At 47.5% G+C, this 25572-nt stretch overlaps 1 protein-coding gene across 1 annotated transcript; it reads left to right on the forward strand.

Annotated features, from left to right (window-relative positions):
• The first annotated feature begins 370 nt into the window (after positions 1 to 370).
• cradd (CASP2 and RIPK1 domain containing adaptor with death domain) lies at positions 371 to 25054 on the forward strand. The gene is made up of 2 exons (XM_070897717.1): positions 371 to 846; positions 24048 to 25054. Exons 1-2 carry the CDS (start codon positions 516 to 518, stop codon positions 24356 to 24358), a joined length of 642 nt encoding a protein of 213 aa, XP_070753818.1. The 5' UTR covers positions 371 to 515; the 3' UTR covers positions 24359 to 25054.
• The last annotated feature ends 518 nt before the right edge of the window (positions 25055 to 25572 follow it).

Consider the following 25572-nt stretch of genomic DNA (forward strand, 5'->3'; position numbering starts at 1 on the left):
GGGGAGGTTCTGTATCTCAGACAGCGAGAGGGGGTTCCTGTATCTCAGCCGGGGGGGTTCTGTATCTCAGACAGGGAGAGGGGGTTCCTGTATCTCAGCCGGGGGGGGTGTTCTGTATCTCAGACAGGGGGAGGGGGTTCCTGTATTTCAGACGGGGGGGGGGGTCTGTATCTCAGACAGGGGGAGGGGGGGTTCTGTATCTCAGACAGGGGGGTGTGTGTCTGTATCTCAGACAGGGGGAGGGGGGGGATGTCTGTATCTCAGACAGGGAGGGGGTTCCTGTATCTCAGACGGGGGGGGGGGGGGGGTTCCTGTATCTCAGGCAGGGGGGGTCTGTATCTCAGACAGGGGGAGGGGTGGTGGTTGCCTATCATTAAGACAAAGGCCAGGAGCGGTGCGTCTGGCTGCGCTGCGGGAGACAGGAGCTGTGTGTGTTGTGTGTTGTGGCTGGGACTGGGCGCAGTGTTGCTCAGCTCAGACTTTCCGCTGGAGCCCAGGACCAGGGCAGGGTTCGGATGCCCCGAGCTCCGCGGGGCGCAATGGAGGAGAAGCACCGGCGCATCTTGCGGAGGTTGCGCCTGGAGCTGGCGGGCGGGCTGCGGGCGGAGCGGGTGGTGCAGTACCTGTACCAGGAGCGGGTGGTCAGCCTGAGCTTCGTGGAGCAGGTGGAGGCCGAGCCGGTCAGTGCCCGCCAGACCCTGCAGCTGCTCGACCACCTGCCCAGCCGCGGAGCCCGCGCCTTCGCCGCCTTCGCCCACTCTCTGCGGGAGGAATTCCCCTGGCTGCACCGGCGGCTGGAGGAGGAAGAGCGGGCGGAGGCGGAGGGGCAGGAGCAGGATCCTGCAGGTCAGTGTCAGTGTCCGAGCTCCCCGGACCCCCAGACCCACCCCTCCCAAACCCCAAACCCACCCCCAGCCAGTGCCAGAGCCCACCCGGACCCCCAGACCCCTCCTAAACCCCAGATCCCCAGACCCACCCTCCAGCCAATGCTAGAGCCCACCCGGACCTCCAGACCCCTCCTAAACCCCAGATTCCCAGAACCCCCCCCCCCCCCCAGACCCAGATCCCCAGACCCCCCCCCCCGCAATCAGTGCCAGAGTCCACCCAGAACCCCAGAACCCCAGAACCCCAGACCCTCAGACCCCCAAACCCACCAGTTAGTGCCAGAGCCCACCCGGACCCCCAGACTCCCAAATCCCTCCAAACCCCCAACCTCACCTCCAGTCAGTGTCCGAGCCCCCCAGACTCCCAGACACCTTCCCCCTCCCCAACCCACCCCCAGTCAGTGTCTGAGCCCACCCGGACCCCCAGACCAACCCCCAACCTCACCCCCAGTCAGTGTCCAAGCCCACCCCCGGTCTCCCAAAACCCACCCCAACTCAACCCAACCTCACCCCCCCAACTCAATCTCAGCACCCCCCCACCCCCCGGACCCCAAGCCCGACCCTCCCAAATCCCAACCTCACCCCCAGCCAGGACCCACACCCGGACCCCAACCCCTCCAATCTCACCTTCAATGCCCCCATCCCCAAACCTCAACCCCACCCAACCCAACCTTGCCCTCACACTCCTAATCCCCACCATCCAGACCCCAACCCCCACCAAACCCCCCTCCCTGGACCCCCACCCCCAAACCCCAACCCAACCTCACCCCGTGTTCCCAACCCCCAAACCTCAATGCTCCACCCTGACCCCAACCCAACCCCCCTCCCCATCTCAACTTCACCCCACGGACCCCGAACTACTACCCCCCCGATCTCCACTTCACCACACAGACCCCAACCACTACCCTCTCCAGACCACAACCTCAACTCTTTCCCCCCCACCCCCCAGACTCCAACCTCTACCCATAGCATCTGACCCCCACCCCCTTCCCCCGACCCCCCTGCAGTCAGTGGAACTGGATACCAGGCGCTGTGTATCAGGGGTGGTTGAACCGATACTGCCCGCTTTGCGCTACTGCCCGCGACGAATTTTTACCCCTGTGTATCCGTAAACATCAGCTCATCCCATACTCCGCTTCCCGTCTCCTATCCACGTCCACTCACTCTTCACCCCGGTACTTGCTACCTTATCTCCCAGACCCCCAACACTTCAATTTAAAATTCTCCTCCTCCTGTTTAATTCCCCTCATGATTTAGCCCTTCCCTATCTCTGTAGCCTCTTGCAACCCTCCGACCCTTTGCTCCCCACAAACTCTCCATTGCTCTGACTTCAGCACCTCCCTCCCTTTGCCCCACCATTGGCGGCCGTACCTTCAGCCGCCTGGGCCCTAAGCTCTGAAATTCCTTTGCTAAAGACCTCACCCTCTCCACCTCCCTCTCCTACACCAAGCTGTTGGTCATCTCTCCTTCTCTGGCTCGAGGTCTGTTATTTTGATTACCTCCTGGAATGGCTTTAGGGCGTTTTGTTCTACGTTAATGGCGCTATATAAATGCAAGGTGCGTGCTTGATAACTTTTGTTCTCAAAACTTTTGGCTGATGACGAGGAAGCCCATCTTGCTGGTTTGGCTTGGATGAGGCAATTTGACAAAATGTGGGAGAAGATAACATCGTTGCTGCTTGCTTGTTAGTGGTTTTCTGAGCGCACTGGGCCACCTGCTAAAAATATGTGAACATACGAACATAAGAATTAGGAGCAGGAGTCGGCCATTCGGCCCCCCGAGCCTGCTCTGCCATTCAATAAGATCATGGCTGATCATCGACCTCAACTCCACTTTCCTGCACTATCTCCATATCCCTTGATTCCCTTAATATCCAAATACCTATCGATTTCTGTCTTGAATATACTCAAAGACTGAGGCTCCACAGCCCTCTGGGGTAGAGCATTCCAAAGATTCACCACCCTCTGAGTGAAGAAGTTTCTCCTCATCTCAGTCCCAAATGGCCAACCCCTTATTCTGAGACTGTGACCCTGGTTCTAGACTCCCCAGCCAGAGGAAACATCCTCCCTGCATCTACCCTGTCAAGCCCTGTGCTATATAATCAAGTGATGAAACTCGAGCATTACTTCAGATTTCCCCAGCCTTTGCCAGAAAAGAAAGACTTGGATTTATATAGTGCCTTTCATGTACTCAGTATCTCCCAATGTATTTTTATAATCAATGAAGTAATTTTGCAGTGTAGTCAGTGTTATAATGTAGAAATTGCGGCAGCCAATTTGCGCACAGCAAACTCCCACAAACAGCAATGTGATAGATAATCTGTTTTAATTATGTTGGTTGAGGGTTAAAAATTGCCCACAACAATTGGGAGAACTCCCCTGCTCTTCTTTGAAATAGTGCCTGTTACGTCCACCTGAGAGAGCAGACGGTGCCTCGGTTTAACATCTCGTCCGAAAGACGGCACCTCTGACAGTGCTGTTCATCTCCCACATCTTCCGGTTTTGATGAAAGGCTACCGACTTGAAACGTTAACTCTGAATCTCTCTCCACAGATGCGCCTGACCTGCTGAATGTTTCTGGAATTTTCTATTTTTATTTCAGATTTATAGCATGGGCAGTATTTTGCGTTTTGCTATTCTGAACTTATGTCGTGCCTTCAACCCCCCCCCCCCAGCTCAGGAAACGATGGTGTCGCTTCAGCACAATGAACATTTGGTTTCCTGCTGGTCGCATGTGTCTTGTGCCCTGTTCAATCCCAAGCTGGGTTTCTAATCCTGTGACCTCTTCTTCACAAACATTGTCTTCCACCTCCACAACATCGCCCGTCTCCACCCTACCTCAGCACGTCTGCTACTGGAACCATCATCCAAGCCTTCGTTAGCTCCAGACTCAATGTCTCCAATGTTCTTCTGGCCGGCCCACATCCTCCATCCTCCATACACTTCAGCTCACTCACAACTCTGCTGCCGGCATTCAATCCCACCCATCCTGGTCCCATCCCCCCATCCTGGTCCCGTTCCCCCACCCTGGTCCCACCCACCCATCTTGGTTCCATCCTGACCTACATTAGTGCCCGGTTTCTCAAACCTCAAATAATTTTTTTTACCAGAAGCAAAATACTGCGGATGCTGGAAACTGAAATAAAAAGAGAAAACGCTGGAAATACTCAGCGGGTCAGGCAGCATCTGTGGGGAGAGAAACAGAGTTAACGTTTCAGGTCGATGATCCTTCATCAGAACTGGATGATGTTCGAGATGAACAGCTTTTAGGAAAGTAAAGAGCCAGGAAAATGGTCGGGGTTGAGGGGAGCGGAGGTGGGAGGTGGGCGAGGGGTGGGGGGGTGGGTTGGGCGGTGTAGGAGGGGGAGGTGTGGAAGGAAAGAACTAAAGGTAAACAGATAACAATGAAGGTGAACAGGGTAAAAGAGACAAATGGAACTCCTGTGGGAGAGGAGTGTAACGTAGCCAAGTTTGCTGACGATACAAAGATGGAAAAGCAATGTGTGAGGAGGACACAAAAAATCTGCAAAAGGACAGACAGGCTAAGTGAGTGGGCAAAAATTTGGCAGATGGAGTATAATGTTGGAAAGTGTGAGGTCATGCAGTTTGGCAGAAAAAAATTAAAGAGCAAGTTATTATTTAAATGGAGAAAGATTGCAAAGTGCCGCAGTACAGCGGGACCTGGGGGTACTTGTGCATGGAACACAAAAGGATAGTATGCAGTTACAGCAAGTGATCAGGAAGGCCAATGGTATCTTGGCCTTTATTGCAATGGGGATGGAGTATAAAAGCTGGGAAGTCTTGCTACAGATATACAAGGTATTGGTGAGGCCACACCTGGAATACTGCGTGCAGTTTTGCTTTCCATATTTACAAAAGGATATACTTGCTTTGGAGACAGTTCAGAGAAGGTTCACTAGGTTGATTCCGTGGATGAGGAGGTTGACTTATAAGGAAAGCTTGAGTAGGTTGGGCCTCTACTCATTGGAATTCAGAATAATGAGAGATGATCTTATCGAAACATTAAGATTATGAGGGGGCTTGACAGGGTGAATGCAGTGAGGATGTTTTCACTGATGGGGGAGACTAGAACTAGAGGGCATGATCTTAGAATAAGGGGCTGCCCATTTAAAACTGAGATGAGGAGGAATTTCTTCTCTCAGAGGGTTGTGAATCTGTGGAATTGGCTGCTTCAGAGAGCTGTGGAAGCTGGGACATTAAATAAATTTAACACCGAAATAGACAGTTTCTTAAACGTAAGGGGATAAGGGGTTATGGGGAGAGGGCAGGGAATTGGAGCTGAGTCCATGATCGGATCAGCCATGATCTTATTGAATGGCAGAGCAGGCTCGAGGATTCGTATAGCGTACTCCTGCTCCTATTTCTTATGAAAACAGAACTCCTTCAAGGTGGGCATTCCTGGAAGAGAATCGGCAGTGAATTAAAATTGATCTTTGTGTTCAAATCCTTTCATGCCTTGCCCATCCTGATCTTTGTAACCTCCTTGAGTCCTCCCCCCGAACTCTCCACCTCATCCGCCTTGGGCCCACTCTCTGCAATTCGCTCCCTGAATCTCTCCACCTCCCTAAGACCCGTCTTAAGACCCACCTCTTTTGGTCACCTTTCATTGCGCTCCCAAGGAACATAGAAAATAGGTGCAGGATTAGGCCATTCGGCCCTTCGAGCCTGCACCACCATTCAATAAGATCATGGCTGATCATTCCCTCAGTATCCCTTTCCTGCTTTCTCTCCATACCCTTTGATCCCCTTAGCCGTAAGGGCCATATCTAACTCCCTCTTGAATATATCCAATGAACTGGCATCAACAACTCTCTGCGGTAGGGAATTCCACAGGTTAACAACTCTCTGAGTGAAGAAGTTTCTCCTCATCTCAGTCCTAAATGGTCTACTCCTTATCCTAAGACTGTGTCCCCTGGTTCTGGACTTCCCCAACATCAGGAACATTCTACCCACATCTAACCTGTCCCATCCCGTCAGAATCTTATATGTTTCTATGAGATCCCCTCTCATCCTTCTAAACTCCAATGTATAAAGGCCCAGTTGATCCAGTCTCTCCTCATATATCAGTCCTGCCATCCCGGGAATCAGTCTGGTGAACCTTTGCTGCACTCCCTCAATAGCAAGAACGTCCTTCCTCAAATTAGGAGACCAAAACTGAACACAATATTCCAGGTGAGGCCTCACCAAGGCCCTGTACAACTGCAGTAAGACCTCCCTGCTCCTATACTCAAATCCCCTAGCTATGAAGGCCAACATACCATTTGCCTTCTTCACCGCCTGCTGTACCTGCATGCCAACTTTCAATGACTGATGAACCATGACAGCCAGGTCTCGTTGAACCTCCCCTTTTCCTAATCTGCCGCCATTCAGATAATATTCTGTCTTTGCGTTTTTGCCCCCAAAGTGGATAACCTCACATTTATCCACATTATACTGCATCTGCCATGCATTTGCCCACTCACCTAACCTGTCCAAGTCACCCTGCAGCCTCCTAGCATCCCCCTCACAGCTCACACCGCCACCCAGTTTAGTGTCATCTGCAAACTTGGAGATATTAAACTCAATTCCTTCATCCAAATCATTGATGTATATTGTAAAGAGCTGGGGTCCCAGCACTGAGCCCTGCGGCACTCCACTAGTCACTGCCTGCCATTCTGAAAAGGACCCGTTTATCCCGTCTCTCTGTTTCCTGTCTGCCAACTAGTTCTCTATCCACGTCAGTATATGTGCTTTGATTTTGCACACCAAACTCTTGTGTGGGACCTTGTCAAAAGCCTTTTGAAAGTCCAAATACACCACATCACAGGTTCTCCCTTGTCCACTCTACTAGTTACATCCTCAAAAAATTCCAGAAGATTTGTCAAGCATGATTTCCCCTTCATAAATCCATGCTGACTTGGACCGATCCTGTCACTGCTTTCCAAATACGTTGCTATTTCATCCTTAATAATTGATTCCAACATTTTCCAAATACTGATGTCAGGCTAACCGGTCTATAATTACCCGCTTTCTCACTCCCTCCTTTTTTAAAAAGTGGTGTTACATTAGCTACCCTCCAGTCCATAGGAACTGATCCAGAGTCGATAGACTGTTGAAAAATGATCACCAATGCATCCACTATTTCTAGGGCCACTTCCTTAAGTACTCTGGGATGCAGACTATCAGGCCCCGGGAATTTATTGGCCTTCAATCCCATCAATTTCCCCAACACAATTTCCCGCCTAATAAGTATATCCTTCAGTTCCTCCTTCTCTCTAAACCCTTGATCCCCTAGTACTTCCGGAAGGTTATTTGTGTCTTCTTTCATGAAGACAGACCCAAAGTATTTGTTCAATTGGTCTGCCATTTCTTTGTTCCCCATTATAAATTCACCTGAATCCGACTGCAAGGGACCAACCTTTGTCTTCACTAATCTTTTTTTCTTCCCATATCTATAGAAGCTTTTGCAGTCAGTTTTTATGTGAAGCACCTTGGGAATTTTTATTTTCTACGTTAAAGGCACTATATAAATGCAAGTTGTTGAATTTGAATTTAGACGTTGCGACTTGAAAACTCCAGCTAATGTCTGGCACATTGCCTCAGTGTTAAAGGCCTGAGTGTTTTTATTATTTTATCACCATGCGTACTGCTGTTGTGAGATGTTGGACTGTGGTCGGGATATGTAGTTTAATATGCTCATCTTGCCGTTTGGCTGGACGTTTCGTAACAAAGTCGAATCAGGCCTGAAGTATAAGTGGTTTTAACAGTTTGCCTATCTCACTTTCCGTGTACTGTGACACCAGGATATAAGTAAGCTTTCTTGGGGGTCTAATGAAGGACTAGAGCCATATGCCTCATGATAGGAACAGAAGAAATAGGAGCAGGAGTGGGCCATGCGTTCCCTCGAGCCTGCTCCGCCATTCAATGAGATCATGGCTGATCTTCGACCTCAACTCCACTTTCCTGCACTAGCCTCATATCCCTTGATTCCCTAAATATCCACAAATCTATCGATCTCTGTCTTGAATATATTCAAAGACTGAGCCTCCACAGCCCTCTGGGGTAGAGAATTCCAAAGATTCACCACCCTCTAAGTGAAGAAATTTCTTCTCATCTCAGTCTTAAGTGGCCGACCCCATATTCTAAGACTGTGACCCCTGGTTCTCGACTCCTCAGCCAAAGGGAAACATCCTCCCTGCATCTACCCTGTCAAACCCTGTAAGAATTTTGAATGTTTCAAAGAGATCACCTCTCATTCTTCTAAACTCTAGAGAATATGGGCCTAGTCTACTCAGTCTCTCCTCATAGGACAATCCCCCCATCCTGGGAATCAGTCTGGTGAACCTTCGTTGCATTCCCTCTATGGCAAGTATATCCTTCCTTTGGTAAGGAGACCAAAACCATGCACAGTACTCCAGGTGTGGTCTCACCAGGGCCCTATATAATTGCAATACGACGTCTTTACTCTTATACTCAAATCCTCTTGTACTAAAGGCCAACGTACCATTTGCTTTCTTAATTGCTGTGCCTGCATATTAACTTTCAGTGGTTCATGTACAAGGACCCTTTAAGATCCTTTAAATACATCACCGTGGCAACATCCTAGTGTGATTGGCTTGTTAATACCTCTGACCCTGCTGACCCCTGGAATACCAGAATACATTACTCAGTTGCTTCCTCACCAGATCCACTGGCACGCTTATTTTCTGCTATATCCGCAAAGGCTTTTTGCTGGTGTTTAGGGGTTGCCTACCCTCCAGTATTGGCCTGGAGTCTCCAGGAATTAAATATTAATCTCCACAGAACTGCAAGGAGAAACACCTCAGTTTCCACACGTACTCTGACAACACCCAGCTCTACCTCGCCACCACCTCTCTCGACCCCTCCACTGTCCCTGATTTGTCCCTCTGCTTGTCCGACAGGCTGAGCAGACATTTCCTCTAACTAAATACTAGGAAGACCGAAGCCATTGTCTTCGGTCACCGCCACAAACACTGTTCCCGAGCCACTGACTCCATCCCTCTCCCCAACTCCTGTCTGAGGCTGAACCAGACTGTTCGTATTTGACCCTGAAATGAGCTTCCGATCACATATCCGCAGCATAACTAAGGCCGCCTGTTTCCACCTCCGTAACATCGCCCGTCTCCGCCCCTTGCCTCAGCTCATCTGCTGCTGAAACCCTCATCCATGCCTTTGTTGCCTCGAGACTTGACTATTCCAACGCACTCCTGGCTGGCCTCCCATCTTCCACATTACATAAACCTGAGCTCATCCAAAGCTCGGCAGCCTGTGTCCTAACTCGCACCAAGTCCCGCTCGCCCATCACCCCTGTGCTCGCTGACCTACATTGGCTCCCAGTCCAGCAACACCCCGCTTGTAAAATTTTCATCCTTGTTGTCAAATCCCTCCATCACCTCCTTTCTTATCTCTGTAATCTCCTCCAACCCTACAACCCCCCATCCCCCCTGAGATCCTTGTGTTCCTCCAATTCTGAGCTCTTGTGCATCCTGGATTATAATCACTCAACCATTGCCTTCTGTTGCCTAAACCCCAAGATCTCTAAACCTCCCTACTTCTCTCTAACTCTCTTCCTCGTTAAGTCGCTCCTTAAAACCTACCTCTTTCACCAAGCTTTTGGTCACCTGCCCTAATTTCTCCTTATGCAGCTCGGTGTTAAATTTTGTTTTATAACGCTCCATTGAAGTGTCTTGGGACGTTTTACTACGTTAAAGGCGCTATATAAATGCAAGTTGTTGTCATTTGATGAAACTCCAGGATTACGTGTAACCAGAGTTGCCGACCTGAGTACTGTCATTGTTTTAAGCCGTTCTGTATGTAAACAGCTTTGTGTTTTCCTGTGGTTATATCGATGCTTTGATCATGTTCTCTGGTGGCGTACCAGGAGCTGACGGCAACAGGGATAGACTGGCTCAAATAATCGCTCGCAGTATCGGGAAGACAATAGTCATTCCTAACATAGTAGTGGCTGGATTGAAGTTTGGATTGCGCCTCTGTTAGTGCCCCGGAGTGGCGGTAACGGGTCTGGAAATGTTTATGACCCGGGCGACCAGCTTCTCGCGCCCCGCCGGGACATTCGCTGCCGGTTTTGTGGTGACGCTGAGCAGTACGGCCCGAGAACGCCGCGCCGGTGTGCAATGCCCCCGGTATCGTCCCGATCTCAGAATGTGTTTTGTGCTGACCCTGTAGCGCCCCGTAACTAACCCGCCCGAGTAAGCGGGCAGTCCGGCCTGTCCTGGCAGCAGTGAGGGAAGGGCGATTGGTTTGTTTTGTTCTGTTTTTGCAATTTATCTATATTTGGGGTGAGCAATACATTGGGAATGTTTTTTGTGCCGATTTCCTTCTTTCCAAGCCGGTCTTTAGCACGGAATAATCAGTTGCTCACCCGGCCGAGCGCCCTGAGAGAGGTATGGAACGTTTCCCTTAGCACCACGCCCCACACTCGGGGTCCAGCTGCTGAATTTTCCAGCTGCCGACACAAACCATTCCCTGGCACTAAATTTATCCACCGCCCGACATTACCGCCCTAAGAAGCCTCCAACCGAAAATTTAGCCCCAGGAGTTGGTCCTCAAGGAGCTCATAATAGAAACATAGAAAATAGGTGCAGGAGCAGGCCATTCGGCCCTTTGAGCCTGCACCACCATTCAATATGATCATTGCTGATCATGCAACTTCAGTACCCCATTCCTGCTTTCTCTCCATACCCCTTGATCCCTTTGGCCGTAAGGGCCACATCTAACGTCCTTTTGAATATATCTAATGAACTGACCTCAACAACTTTCTGTGGTAGAGAATTCCACAGGTTCACAATTCTCTGAGTGAAGAAGTTTCTCCTCATCTCGTTCTTAAATGGCTTGCCCCTTATCCTTAGACTGTGACCCCTGGTTCTGGACTTCCCCAACATCGGGAACATTCATCCTGCATCTAACCTGTCCAAACCTGGGAGGGCGGTGGTGGGACTAATCTATTAACCAGCCCTAGGTCAAGGAATGAGTCAGGATTTAAAAAACGACACAACTTTTGTTGCACAAACAACAACAAAGGGTCATGTGTTCAAGAACAGAGGCCTCGGGAGAGTTTTGGCCGAGGTCAGAAATTGAGCCGTACACAGTCAGAATACAGCGGGGACTGACCAGACAGAGAGTAAAATAGAGAGTATTCATCCGCTATCTTGTTTTGTGCAATACAGGTTGGGTTGTGTTATTGAGGAAGTTTAAAAAAACAACTCTGGGATTACTACCCTGTTCCCTCCTATGTATTCTGCAAAATAAACCATCTCCTTGATTTGGCTTGTTCACCAGAGGGCCGAAGAGCTCCATCTACTGGAGGTTTGGAGAAGTGCATGCGAGGGCACGCTTGAACAACTTGCTATCCAGTTCATATGACAAGGGGGGACTTAATGTGACATTCCCCAGGGTTAACCTATTGTACAACTAACTAGTGGGCAGCGCGGGTTAACCCCGGAGTACAAGGGACATATGGGAGGGGACCAGCGTGACTGAACCTGAGAGAGAGCCCACAACAGACTCGAGGCTTGTAACACTCCCTGTTTATCTTGTGACTTTCCAAAAAAAAACGCACTTGTCGAAGCTCTCGAGTTATTTGCTACGCTGTACGACACACCCTGTACAGTCACCGGGGTTTTAGAGCCAAGAATAATATTTAGAATGTAATAGGAGCTCACGATGAAAGTTATTCATTCTCTCTCTCTCTCTCCCTCTTCCTCAAAAGCTAATCTCACCAAGATTAGCTCACCAAGCCCTCCTCCACAATTTTAGGGCTTGTAACTTGTTTTGAAGGCTGTGGGAAGACAGATGCGAGCCCGTTGTTTTGCTTGTAAATGTAACAGAGTGCTATGTTTTTGAATATTTTGTGAGTAACCTCTTGTTTAACTGCCCTTCGAGGCTGCTTTGGGAGCAACGTGTCCGGGTTTTGTAACCTCGCTGGTAACCTCTTCGCTGTTTGCTCTCCCAAAACCACGTGGTATGTGGAAGGCCAGTGATAAGACTAAGAACATAAGATTTAGGAGCAGGGGTCAGCCATTCGGCCCATTGAGCCTGCTCCGCCATTCAATGAGATCATGGCTGATCTTCGACCTCAACTCCACTTTCCTGCACTATCCCCATATCCCTTGATTCCCTTAATATCCAAAAATCTATCGATCTCTGCCTTGAATATACTCAACGACTGAGCCTCCACAGCCCTCTGGGGTAGAGAATTCCAAAGATTCACCACCCTGTGAGTGAAGAGGTTTCTCCTCTCAGTCTTAAATGGCCGATTGAAAGGTTACTTTTGGTACAGTAAGCCTTCGATTCTGTGATTCACACTGACTATGTCCTTGATTCATCTTTCGAATGAGACGTTAAATCGAGGTCCCATCTGCCCTCTCAGGTGGACGTAAAAGATCTCACGGCAGTATTTTTTGGGGAAGAGCAGGGGAGTTCTCCCCGGTGTCCTGGACAATATTTATCCCTCAATCAACAGCACTAAAAGGCAAAATGATCTGGTCATTATCTTGTTGCTGTTTGTGTGCAAATTAAGCTGCTGTATGTCTCTACATTACAACAGTGACTACTCTTCAAAAATACTTCACCGGTTGTTAAGCGCTTTGGGACATCCTGACGTCACCCTGTTAGCGGCAAGTGGGGGCAATCAAGAGGTGATCTTATTGAAACGTCTAATATACTGAGGGGGCTTGACAGGGTAGATGCAGAGAGGATGTTTCCCCTTGTGGGAGAATCTAGAACTAGGGGGCATAGTTTCAGAATAAGGGGTCACCCATTTAAGACGGAAATGAGGAGGAATTTCTCTTCTCAGAGGGTTGTGAATCTTTGGAATTCTCTGCCCCAGGTAGCTGGTGGCTGGGTCATTGAATATATTTAAGGTGGAGATAGACAGATTTTTGAGCGATAAGGGAGTCAAGGGTTATGGGGAGCAGGCAGGGAAGTGGAGTTGAGGCCAAGATCAGATCAGCCATGATCTTATTGAGTGGCGGAGCAGGCTCGAGGGGCCGAACGGCCGACTCCTGCTCCTATTTCTTATGTTCTTATGTCCCCAAAAGCTTTACAGCCAGCAAAGTAATTTTGAACTACAGTCACTGTTCTAATGTAGGGAAACACGACAGCCAATTTGTCTGCAAACAGCAATGTGATAATGACCAAATAATCTGTTTTAGTGATGTTGGTTGAGTGATAAATATTGGCCAGGACACCGGGGAGAACTCCCCTGCTCTTCTTCAAATAGTGGCCGTGGGATCTTTTACATCCACCTGAGAGAGCAGGCGGGGCCTCGGTTTAACGTCTCATCCGAAAGACGACACCTCCGACAGTGCAGCACTCCCTCAGCATTACACAGAGTGTCAGCCTGGATTCTGTGCTCAAGTCTCTTGAGTGGGATTCGAACCCACAACCTTCTGCCACAGGGAAGGGTGCTACCCACTGAGCTACACCTGACCTCACATACCCAGGAGCTGCTAAAGGCTGTGAACGCCTCATCACCAGCCCCTTCATACAAACGTGGGTTTCCTTTGATGAATTACCAGATCAAGGAATCTGGCCTGCTTCTGATAGAATCACAGAAAGTTTGTAGCATGGAAGGAGGCCATGTGGCCTGTCGAGTCTGCGCCCGATTCTTCATAAACACACCGCCCCCCACCCCCCCCCAGTCTCAGTCTCAGAAAACCATTGCATTTTAAGCTTTGTTACTTCAAAATCATTCAACTTCCCCACATATAATTAACGTTATGGAAGAAAAATAGAATTCTATAATGTTATAACTTGCAGCCGAATGAGTTAAGTTTCCAGCTCGGGTTTCTGGGCGCGACGGCAGTGTTGTGTCCAAGCCTTGGCCGGCATTGCCCTCTCAGTTACTGCCACCAAAATTACCCAGCCCTATAGTCCCTGCTTCTGATTAAATAAATTCCCAATACGTTAGCAACTGTACACAACCGAGTCACACCCTGTCCAACTTACAGAGGCCAAGACATCTGGAGTCTTAAAATCACAGGCTGGTACAGTTTACTCAACGTTTCACTGCATGTAATGGTGAATAGTTGGGTATGATTGACCCTAGGGGTGAAATTGCCCCGCACTCCGCTTGGGGGCGGTAACTTGCTCGGGGCGATACCGGGGAACTGGGCTTACTGCCTCTCACAGGAAGTGGGCCTACAACGGGCGCAACCAGCACCAATTTCGGGGACTAAAGTACACCTGACTCGACATTGGGTCAGGCTGTTTTCCAGGCGTTAGGCCCCTTACATCTGTAAAGCTGCTTCAGGCTCTCTTGCTGAACTTGAGCTATAAAGGAAACTGCCTATGTAAACTTGTCACACTGTAATTACATCCTCTCCCCAGTGGAGGTGCTGCAGCACCTATACTTTGGTAGTGGGGGGGTGCGGGGGGATGAGCGTTGGAGTGATGGTGGACGGGGAGGGGGAGAAGATGGAGCTACAGCATGACAGTGTTTGCAATCCAAAGCTGGTTGTGGGAATCTATAATGGGATGGGAACCTGAAAATACATTCAGTAGGGAGGGAAGTAACGCTGGAACTAGAAAGCAAAAATAAAGAAAGTGAATTTGAAGGAGCGAGGAAACAAGCAGGAACAAAGGGTAAAAAAAACAAATTTAAAGGCACTATGTCTAAATGCATGTAATATTTGTAACTAGATGAGTTGGTGGCCCAAATAGTTACAAATGGGTATGATCTGATAGCCATTACAGAGACGTGGTTGCAAGGTCACCAGGACTGGGAATTAAGTATTCAGGGGTATTTGACAATTCGGAAGGACAGACAGAAAGGAAAAGGAGGTGGGGCAGCTCTAGTGATACAGGATGGAATCACTGCAATAGTGAGAAACGATTTTAACTCAAATGATTAGGATGTTGAAACAGTTTGGGTGGAGATAAGGAACAATAAGGGGAAAGCGTCACTGGTGGGCATAGTATATAGGTCCCCTAACAGTAGCAACTCTGTTGGTCGGAGCATAAACCAGGAAATAGTGGGGGCTTGTAAAAAGGGAACAGCAATAATCATGGGTGATTTTAACCTCCATATTGATTGGACAAATCAAATTGGTCAGGGTAGCCTTGAGGAAGAGTTCATAGAGTGAATAAGGGACGGGTTCCTTGAGCAGTATGTAAAGGAACCAACCGGGGGCAGGCTATCTTAGATCTAGTCCTGTGTAATGAGACAGGATTAATAAACAATCTCCTAGTAAAGGATCCCCTCGGAATGAGTGATCATAGCATGATTGAATTTCAAATTCAGATGGAGGGTGAGAAAGTTGGATCCCTAACCAATATACTAAGCTTAAATAAAGGAGACTATGAAGGTATGAGGGCAGAGTTGGCTAAAGTGGACTGGGAAAATAGATTAAAGTGTAGGACGGTTGATGACCAGTGGTGTACATTTAAGGAGATATTTCACACTCTCAAGAAAAATATATTCCAGTGAGGAGGAACGGGTGTAAAGGAAAGGATAGCCATCCATGGCTAACTAAAGAAATAAAAGATGGTATCCAATTAAAAACAAGGGCATACAAAGTGGCCAAAACTAGTGGGAGGACAGAAGATTTGGAAGCTTTTAAAAGCCAGCAAAGAATGACTAAAAAAATGAATAAGAAAGGGAAGATAGACTATGAAAGTAAACTAATGCAAAATATAAAAACAGATAGCAAGAGTTTCTATAGATATATAAAAAGGAAAAAATGGCTAAAGTAAATGTTGGTCCCTTAGAGGACGAGACCAGGGAATTAGTAATGGGGGACATGGAGATGGCAGAAACTCTGAACAAATATTTTGTATCAGTCTTTATGGTAGAGAACACTAACAATATCCCAACAATGGATAGTCAAAGGGCTACATGGGGGGAAGGAACTTAACACAATCACAATGACTAAGGAGGTGGTACTCAATAATGGGACTAAAGGCGGAAAATTCCCTGGACCTGATGGCTTACATCCTAGGGTCTTAAGAGAAGTAGCGGCAGGGATAGTGGATGCATTGGTTGTAATTTACCAAAATTCCCTGGATTCTGGGGAGGTCCCAGCAGATTGGAAAACTGCAAATGTAACGCCCCTATTTAAAAAAGGAGGCAGACGAAAATCAGGAAATTATAGACCAGTTAGCCTAACATCTGTGGTTGGGAAAATGATGGAGTCCATTATTAAAGAAGCAATAGCAGGAAATTTGGAAAAGCAAAATTCGGTCAGGCAGAGTCAGCATGGATTTATGAAGGGGAAGTCATGTTTGACAAATTTGCTGGAATTCTTTGAGGATGTAACAAACAGGGTGGATAAAGGGGAACCAGTGGATGTGGTGTATTTGGATTTCCAGAAGGCATTTGACAAGGTGCCACATAAGAGATTACTGCACAAGATAAAAGTTCACGGGGTTGGGGATAATATATTAGCATGGATAGAGAATTAGCTAACTAACAGAAAACAGAATGTCGGGATAAATGGTTCATTCTCGGGTTGGCAATCAGTAACTAGTGGGGTGCCGCAGGGATCAGTGCTGGGACCCTAACTATTTACAATCTATATTAACAACTTGGAAGAAAGGATCGAGTGTAATGTAGCCAAGTTTGCTGATGATATAAAGATGGGAGGAAAAGCAATGTGTGAGGAGGACACAAAAAATCTGCAAAAGGACATAGACAGGCTAAGTGAGTGGGCAAAAATTTGGCAGATGTAGTATAATGTTGGAAAGTGTGAGGTCATGCACTTTGGTAGAAAAAAATCAAAGATCAAGTTATTATTTAAATAGAGAAAGATTGCAAAGTGCTGCAGTACAGTGGGATCTGGGGGTACTTGTGCATGAAACACAAAATGTTAGTATGCAGGTACAGCAAGTGATCAGCCAATGGAATCTTGGCCTTTATTGCAAAGGGGATGGAGTATAAAAGCAGGGAAGTCTTGCTACAGGTATACAAGGTATTGGTGAGGCCACACCTGGAATACTGCGTGCAGTTGGTTTCCATATTTAAGAAAGGATATACTTGCTTTGGAGGCAGTTCAGAAAAGGTTCACTAGGTTGATTCCGGGGATGAGGGGGTTGACTTATGAGGAAAGGTTGAGTAGGTTGGGCCTCTACTCATTGGAATTCAGAAGAATGAGCGGTGATCTTATCGAACTGTATAAGATTATGAGGGAGCTTGACAAGGATGCAGAGAGGATGTTTCCACTGATAGGGGAGACTCGAACTAGGGGGAATAATCATAGAATAAGGGGCCACCCATTTAAAACTGAGATGAGGAGTAATTTCTTCTCTGAGGGTTGTAAATCTGTGTAATTTGCTGCCTCAGAGAGCTGTGGAAGCTGGGACATTGAATAAATTTAAGACAGAGATAGACAGTTTCTTAACTGATAAGGGAATAAGGGGTTATGGGGAGTGGGCAGGGAAGTGGAGCTGAGTCCGTGATCAGATCAGCCATGATCGTATTAAATGGCGGAGCAGGCTCGAGAGGCCATATGGCCTACTCCAGCTCCTATTACTTATGTTCTTATGTTCTTATAGCTGAAAAGAAGTGCGTGTAGAGGTAGGATTTTTAATCTAATGCTTCATCGAGGGAGCTCAGGAAACAATTATAAAACATTGTCGTGTTGGAGTCAGGAGGAGCAGGTCTGTTCCCCCAACTCCACAGTATCGCCATCGTCCCCTCCTTCCCCTCTCAGGACTTGTCTTCATGTGGCTGATAGCAAGGCAGGTGACACTATATTAATATTGTGAAAGAAGCACTTGCATTTATATAGCGCCTTTCACAATAATTGGACATCCCAAAGCGCTTTACAGCCAATGAAGCACTTTTGGAGTGTAGTCACTATTGTAATGGGGGAAACGTGACATCCAATTTGCACACAGCAAGCTCCCACAAACAGCAATGTGATGATGACCAGATAAACTTTTTTTTTTGTTATGTTCATTGTAGATAAATATTGGCCAGGACACTGGAGATAACTCCCCTGCTCTTCTTCGAAATAGTGTCATGGGATCTTTTACGTCCACCTGAGAGAGCAGACGGGGCCTCGGTTTAACGGCTCATCCGAAAGACAGCCCCTCGACAGTACAGCGCTCCCTCAGCATTGCACTGGAGTGTTAGTCTAGAGTTTTTGTGCTCAGGTCCCTGGAGTGGGACTTGAACCCACAACCTTCTGACTCCGAGGCGAGAGTGAAAGATGGGCGAGCTGCCTGTAGAAGCATGGCAGGCGATGGCAGCGCCCCAAAATAATAGTGATCTGGCCCGAGGCCCACTTTTGGGTCCATCTCGGCCTCCCTGATGGGGACCCATTTCAGGCCTGAGAACGGGCCAGAAGTCATTCCCTCCCCTCGATGCCCCAGTTTACAGTCCCGACCTTGTGACATTGCCACCTTGAGCATCATTTCATTCCACAGTGGGACACGCTGCAACACTTCAAATTTGAACCCAAAACCAGAACCTTTGCTCTAACCTGCTTCCATGGACAGGAAGCTATCCGGTCAATGCCGCATCTCACCCAGGCTGTGCCTTCAAAGAAAGCTGACGAGGAATAAACGATTGGAAGCACAAGTCGACACGAGCAGAAGACAAGAGCCATTTTATTTAGTATAACATAAATATTAGTACCGCAATAGCTAAGGGAGTCGAGAGTTATGGGGAGTGGGTGGGGAACTGGAGTTGAGGCCAAGATCAGATCAGCCATGATCTTATTGTTCTTATGCCTGACACAAGACTCCCAAAGCAAATGCTCTACTCGGAACTCCTACACGGCAAGCGAGCTCTAGGTGGGCAGAGGAAACGTTACAGGGACACCCTCAAAGCCTCCCTGATAAAGTGCAACATCTCCACTGACACCTGGGAGTCCCTGGCCAAAGACCGCCCTAAGTGGAGGAAGAGCATCCAAGAGGGCGCTGAGCACCTCGAGTCTCATCGCCGAGAGCATGCAGAAATCAAGCGCAGGCAGTGGAAGGAGCGTGCGGCAAACCTGTCCCACCCACCCTTTCCTTCAACCACTGTCTGTCCCACCTGTGACAGAGACTGTAATTCCCGTATTGGACTGATCAGTCACCTGAGAACTCACTTTAGAGTGGAAGCAAGTCTTCCTCGATTTCCAGGGACTGCCTATGATGATAAATGGCGGAGCAGGCTCGAGGAGCCAAATGGCCTACTCCTGCTCCTATTTCTTATGTCGTTATGTAAGGATTAGAGGCCGAGTGCCCGGGGAACGTGCGGTCTTGCCCACAGATGAAAACGATTGGTGTGAGCATTGTAGCGATGGGTTTGCCAACGTTACAGTACAAGTGGCTCGATGTGGTTTGTGGATCGTATTAGCCAACATGGGGATCTTTTAACTTCAGATTTGACTGCTTTATGCTTTCAAGGAATGGTTGCTGTGGGAGACCCCCCTCCTTGGCATGCAACAACCAGTTTATAATACTGTTCCTTTTTGGGCATAGGCCCAAGAAGTATGGGACGTAGAGAATGGAAAATGTAATACAACGCACCATTAAAGCGGCCTCCTGAATGGGCAGCTGTGTTCATGGTGTGGCTCAGCTGATGTCACGAGTCCAGAACCTTCTAAGCTCAGGGACACTGCTTTCTTTTGTTTACATAGAAAGGTTCCAAATGAAAAATAGCTGCCGTGGGGGGCGGGGGTGGGGCGGGAGGGGGGAGGGGGACGGGGAAAATCACTTTTAGTTTTAAACATTTTATTCGTTTGACAGCCCAGCTTGAGTAGAGTGGTAGCAAGCAGCTCAAGCCAAAGTAAGCCAACCCTTGTAGACTGTGAACCACTGTTAAAGTTGGTGTAGAACGTTTTGTTGCTGGGAGTGCGATTGGTGATGTACAAGCAGTCAAGCACGATATGTGTTGTAAAATAAACGACGCAGCTCTTTCTGTACTTCGGGCAACTCAATGTGCTGAATCAGTCCTCTCTGTACGTAGTGAGCCTCTAAGTCAGAAGGTGGAGGGTTCAATCCCCAATCCAGGCAGTCCCAGTGACTGGAGACTGGAGCATGGTCTCCAAATATCGTGTTGGCATCCAGAGGGGTTCCCGCGTCCGGACAGAGTGACCTCTGGCTCAGGGGGCGTATTCCTGCCTCTGAGTCAGAAGGGTTGGGTTCACACTCGAGTCAGCCCTGGTGAGCGGAGTGCGCCTCTGATTGACGTCCAGTGGGGTACTCGCGTCCAATAAGTGTCAGGCGTTTTAGCCTTGATCGATGCCTATGTAGGAGCAGGTACACTGAAAATAATATAGCATCTTTCACGACCACCGGATGTCTCAAAAGCACTTTACAGCCAATGAAGTACTTTTGCAGTGTAGTCACTGTTGTAATGTGGGAAACGCAACAGCCAATTTGCACACAAGCAAACAGCAATGTGATAATGACCAGATAATCTGTTTTTTTTTTATGTTGCTTGAGGGATAAGTATTGGTCAGGACACTGGGGATAACTCCCCTGCTCTTCTTCAAAATACTGCCATGGGATCTTTTACATCCACCTGAGCGGGTAGTCGGGGCCTCAGTTGAACATCTCATCCAAAAGACAGCACCACCGACAGTGCAGCACTCCCTCAGCATTGCACTAGGAGTGTCAGCCTAGATTTATGTGCTGTAGTTCCTGGAGTGGGACTTGAACCCACAACCTTCTGACTCAGAGGCAAGTGGGCTACCCACTGAGCCACAGCTGACACTGTAACCACGAGGAAGGCAACAGAAAACCACTTCGGCTACCTTCCCTAGTAGATGAGACTCGGGAATCTCGTGTGTAAACCTTGAGCTGAATGCCGGCCCTGGGAACTGAACATGGGCTGTCTTTAATCAGCATAAATTAGTTTCACAAAGCCTGTAAGTCTAGTGCGGTTATCAGACCTTGTCTGCAGACTATTGTGAGATGTATGTGAGTGTGGTCGCCAAGGAAGAAGCTTGCCACACAACGCTTACTGTTTGAGCTAACTCTTGGGAGGACAAGGAGTGGGAGGGGAAGGGAGAGAGAAAAGAACTCACTGTGAAAAATTGTATTCATAAGTGGGTTATGATGGGCGTGATGCATGATTGATTTCCGTGTTCACTAAGTGAGGTCTCTCAATAGTGTGGCTGATCTCAATCGCACTGTGACCTTGAATGCTCTGGGTGGAGGCTCTATTCTGCAGGTTGGTTATGTGCAAAAATGGTAATGTCTGGGGGAAAATACACTTCTGTCTCGGCTTGCAAACAAAAGCCTAATTGGATAGACTTGCAATTATGATTGAAACACAATCTGTTGCTTCACGTGGAAAAAATACATCCCTAAAATCATAATGAAATTCGTCTGGTTGTTTTATTAACACTGGCAGTGAATCACCATTGTACGATCTCGAAAAAGCTATTACTTGGCAAGTTGAACAGTAAACATAAAACACATTGTTAATTCTGACTCTGCACATTCCTAGACATTTATAGATGCAGGGGAGGGATGAGCCGCGTTGCTCCAGTATGTACATTTTGGGCCATATTTTCCTCGTTTCAATATCGGTAGAGAAAGAAATGAGTGAAAAGTGGTGTAGTGCAGAGAAAGCATTAACAGTTCTGGTCAGAGCCCATCTAGAGCACTGGTCAGTTCTGGGCACCGCATCTCAGGAAGAATATATTGGCCTTGGAGGGCGTGCAGATTCACCAGAATTAAAAGGGTTAAATTATGAGGACAGATTGTATAGACTAGGCTTATACTTCCTTGAATATAGATAGATAAGGGGCGATCTAATTAAGGTGTTTAAGATGATTCAAGGATTTGATAGGTAGATAGAGAAAAACTATTTCTTCTGGTGGGGGAACAAGGGGGCACACCAGGCTCGAGGGGCTGTTCCTATGTGAGAGGCCCTTGTTGCCTCCAGCGACAACCTCCGCACTCTTCCTTGGATCTACCTGCCAGGATACCCACTTTGAGTTGTGTCAAAGGGATGCAGGGCTGCCATGTTTTCCTCTTGTACTGAGAGTCTCTCCATTGGCTATGATGGTTTACCGGTTATGGGATTGCATTAGTAACCAAGAAGGCATGAATTTAGATCCTGCCATGGCAAATTGTGATACTGAATTCAATAAATCTGCTAACTTGAGGGCTGCCCTACCCAGTTTACACATGTCACCAGTGCCCACTATGGGTTGACCCACAGTGTCAGCCATGGCTCAGGGGTACCACTCCATGCCTCACTCCAGAGACTTCAGCACATATTCTAGGCTAATTTCCGCTGCGTCACAGATGGTGCCTTTCAGATGAGACATTAAACCAAGCCTGCTCTCTCAGGTAGACATTAAAGATCCCATGGTACTATTTTGGCAAAGAGCAAGGGAGTTCTTCTCCGTGTCCTGGCCAATATTTACCCCTCAACCAACCTCAATAAAACAGATTATCTGGTCAGTTGTTTCATTGCTGTTTGTGGGAGCTTGCTGTGTGCAAATTGGCTGCCGCGTTTCCTACATTATAACAGTGACTATACTTCAGAAGTACTTTATTGGCTGTGAAGCGCTTTGGGATGACCTGAGGTTGTGTAAGGTGCTATATAAATGCAAGTCTTCTTTAAGAAAGGAGGGTGACAGAAAGCAAGAAACTATAGACCAGCTAGACTAACATCTGTCATTGGGAAAATGCTGGAGTCCATTATTAAGGAATTAGTAGCAGGACATTTAGCAAATCCTAATCTGGTCAGGCAGAGTCAGCATGGTTTATGAAAGGGAAATCATGTTTGACAAATTTGCTGGAGTTCTTTGAGGATGTAACGAGCAGGGTGGATAAGGGGGAACCAGTGGATGTGGTGTTTTTGGATTTCCAGAAGGCATTCGATAAGGCGCCACATAAAAGGTTACTGCACAAGATAAAAGCTCACGGGGTTGGGGGTAATATATTAGCATGGATAGAGGATTGGCTAACTAACAGAAAACAGAGAGTCTGGATAAATGGTCATTTTCAGATTGGCAAACTGTAACTAGTGAGGTGCCACAGGGATCAGTGCTGGGGCTCAACTATTTACAATCTATATTAATGACTTGGATGAATGGACCGAGTGTAATGTAGCCAAGTTTGCTGATGATACAAAGATAGATGGGAAAGCAAAGAATCTGCAAAGGGATATAGACTGGCTCAGTGAGTGGGTAAAAATTTAGCAAATGGATTATAATGTGGGAAAATGTGAGGTTATCCACTTGGGTAGGAAAAGTAAAAAAGCAAATTATCATTTAAATGGAGAGAGATTACAAAATGCTGCAGTACAGAGGGACCTGGGGGTCCTTGTAGAAACACAAAAAGTTAGTATGCAGGTACAATAAGTAATCAGGAAGACAAATGGAATGTTGACCTTTATTGCAAGGGGGATAGAGTATAAAAGCAGAGAAGTCCTGCTACAACTGTACAGGGTATTGGTGAGACCACACCTGGAGTACTGCGTACAGTTTTCGTCTCCGTGTTTAAGGAAGGATATACTTGCATTGGAGGCAGTTCTGAGAAGGTTCATGAGGTTGATTCCAGAGATGAAAGATATGTCTTATGAAGAAAGGTTGAGCAGGTTGGGCCTATACTCAGTGAAGTTTAGAAGAATGAGAGGTGATCTTATTGAAATGCATAAGATTCTGAGGGGGCTTGACAGGGTAGATGCAGAGAGGATGTTTCTCCTTGTGGGGGAATCTAGAACTAGGAGGCATAGTTTCAGAATAAGGGGTTGGCCATTTAAAACGGAAATGAGGAGGAATTTCTCAGAGGGTCGTGAATCTGTAGAATTTTCTGCCCCAGAAAGCTGTAGCGGCTGGGTCATTGAATGTATTTAAGGTGGAGATAGACAGATTTTTGAATGATAAGGGAGTCAAGGGTTATGGGGAGCGGGAGGGAACTGGAGTTGAGGCCAAGATCAGATCAGCCGTGATCTTATTGAATGGCGGAGCAGGCTCGAGGGGCCAAATGGCCGACTCCTGCTCCTATTTCTTATGTTCTTATGTTCTTATGTTCTTTCTTTTAATGTCCCGTGAACAGCAATGCAAATAAAAAAGGAATGGGATTGGCCTGGAGTTTTACATGAAGTGCAATGCTGGTAATGCTGGTAAATTAACGTAGTGCTTGTGGGATCGTGCTGGTAAATCGGGATTAAAATGTATGGGGGGAAATGAGTTTGGGATTATTTGCTGTCTCTTTTTGTCTCTCCCAGATGAATTGCTATCGACCATTCCATACCATATCTTGAACAGTGTGCCCACCGACAAGCAACTGAACTTGCTTTCCAGCCAACTCGGAGCAGAATGGGAGCGAGCTGTGGTGGATCTCGGCCTGAAGCAGTCAGACATCTACAGATGTAAAATGAGCCACCAATACAATGTACAGGCACAGATCCTGGCCGCCTTTGTCCTGTGGAAACAGCGACTCGGGAAGCGAGCAACGGTGCAAAGCCTGTGCGACAGTCTCATTTCAGCCGAGGCTGACTCCGCAGTGATCGGTGACACATTTTGGGAAAAGCATTGACCGTCTAAAAGAAAGAAAGACTTACATTGATATGGTGCCTTTCACAACCACCGGACATCTCAAAGATCATTACAGCCAATTAAGTACTTTTGGAGTGTAGTCACAGTTGTAATGTAGGAAACATGGCAGCCAATTTACGCACAGCAAGCTCCTACAAACAGCAATGTGATAATCACCAGATAATCTGTTTTTTTGATTGAGGGATAAATATTGGACAGGACACCAGGAGAACTCCCCTGCTCTTCTTCGAAATAATGCCAGAGGATCTTTTACATCCACATTAGAGAGTAGACAACAGATCCGAAAGACAGCACCTACGACAGTGCAGCACTCCCAACCTAGATTTATGTGCTCAAGTCCCTGGAGTGGGTCTTGAACCCACAACCTTCTGACTCAGGGGCAAGTGTGCTACCCACTGAGCCACAGCTGACACACCTAACCTTCAAAGTCAACAAAACCTGGTCACTTTGTGCAACGTGGTATCCATTTTCAAATGCATAAAGACCAAGGGGACACATTGCCTAAAAAACAGAATGAGGAGAGCCATTATTTTGAGGGAGAGCAACAGTTCAAGATGTGGGGAAAAGGCACAATCTTTTTACAGTGTCATTTAAGGCTTTTTTGTGTCCTCTATTTTGTAACTGCTACCTTTGAAATTGTATGAAGTTGAAATAAACAAAGGTAGCTTTTCCCCAATTTTGAAAGTATCGCATAAATTTCTCCCATGCTCCATTTCATACAATATTTCTAGTTGGGGCTTTGAACATCTTTTAGCAAAATTCACATGACAGCAGTGTCTTTGTACAACTGTTGGGTGTGCATGTAGATTTGTAGGTGAACCAGTTCTTATTGAGGCAACTGTGGAGAAACAGATGGTCAATGGAACATAACATTTTATAAAATCCCAAATCACGGGCGCCTTTAAGGGGAAGCCAGATGAGTAGAGGAGGGAGAAAGGAATGGAAGGTTATGCAGATGGGATTAGATGATTCGGGGAAGGAGGAGGCTCGTGTGGAGAATAAACACTGACATGGACCAATTGGGCCGAAAGGCCTGTTTCTGTGCTGTAAATACTGGGGGGAAATTGCGATCGGAGGCATCCTTTGTACGAATGCCTCCGACCTTAAAAAAATCTACAAAAGTACCTGGTGGTCCCGGAGGAAGGTAAGATCCCGGCCGGAGGCCTAGATTCGCTGCGCAGTGCACAGGGAGAT

The sequence above is a fragment of the Pristiophorus japonicus genome, chromosome 13 (genome assembly GCF_044704955.1).
Source record: "Pristiophorus japonicus isolate sPriJap1 chromosome 13, sPriJap1.hap1, whole genome shotgun sequence".
NCBI lineage: Eukaryota > Metazoa > Chordata > Chondrichthyes > Pristiophoridae > Pristiophorus > Pristiophorus japonicus.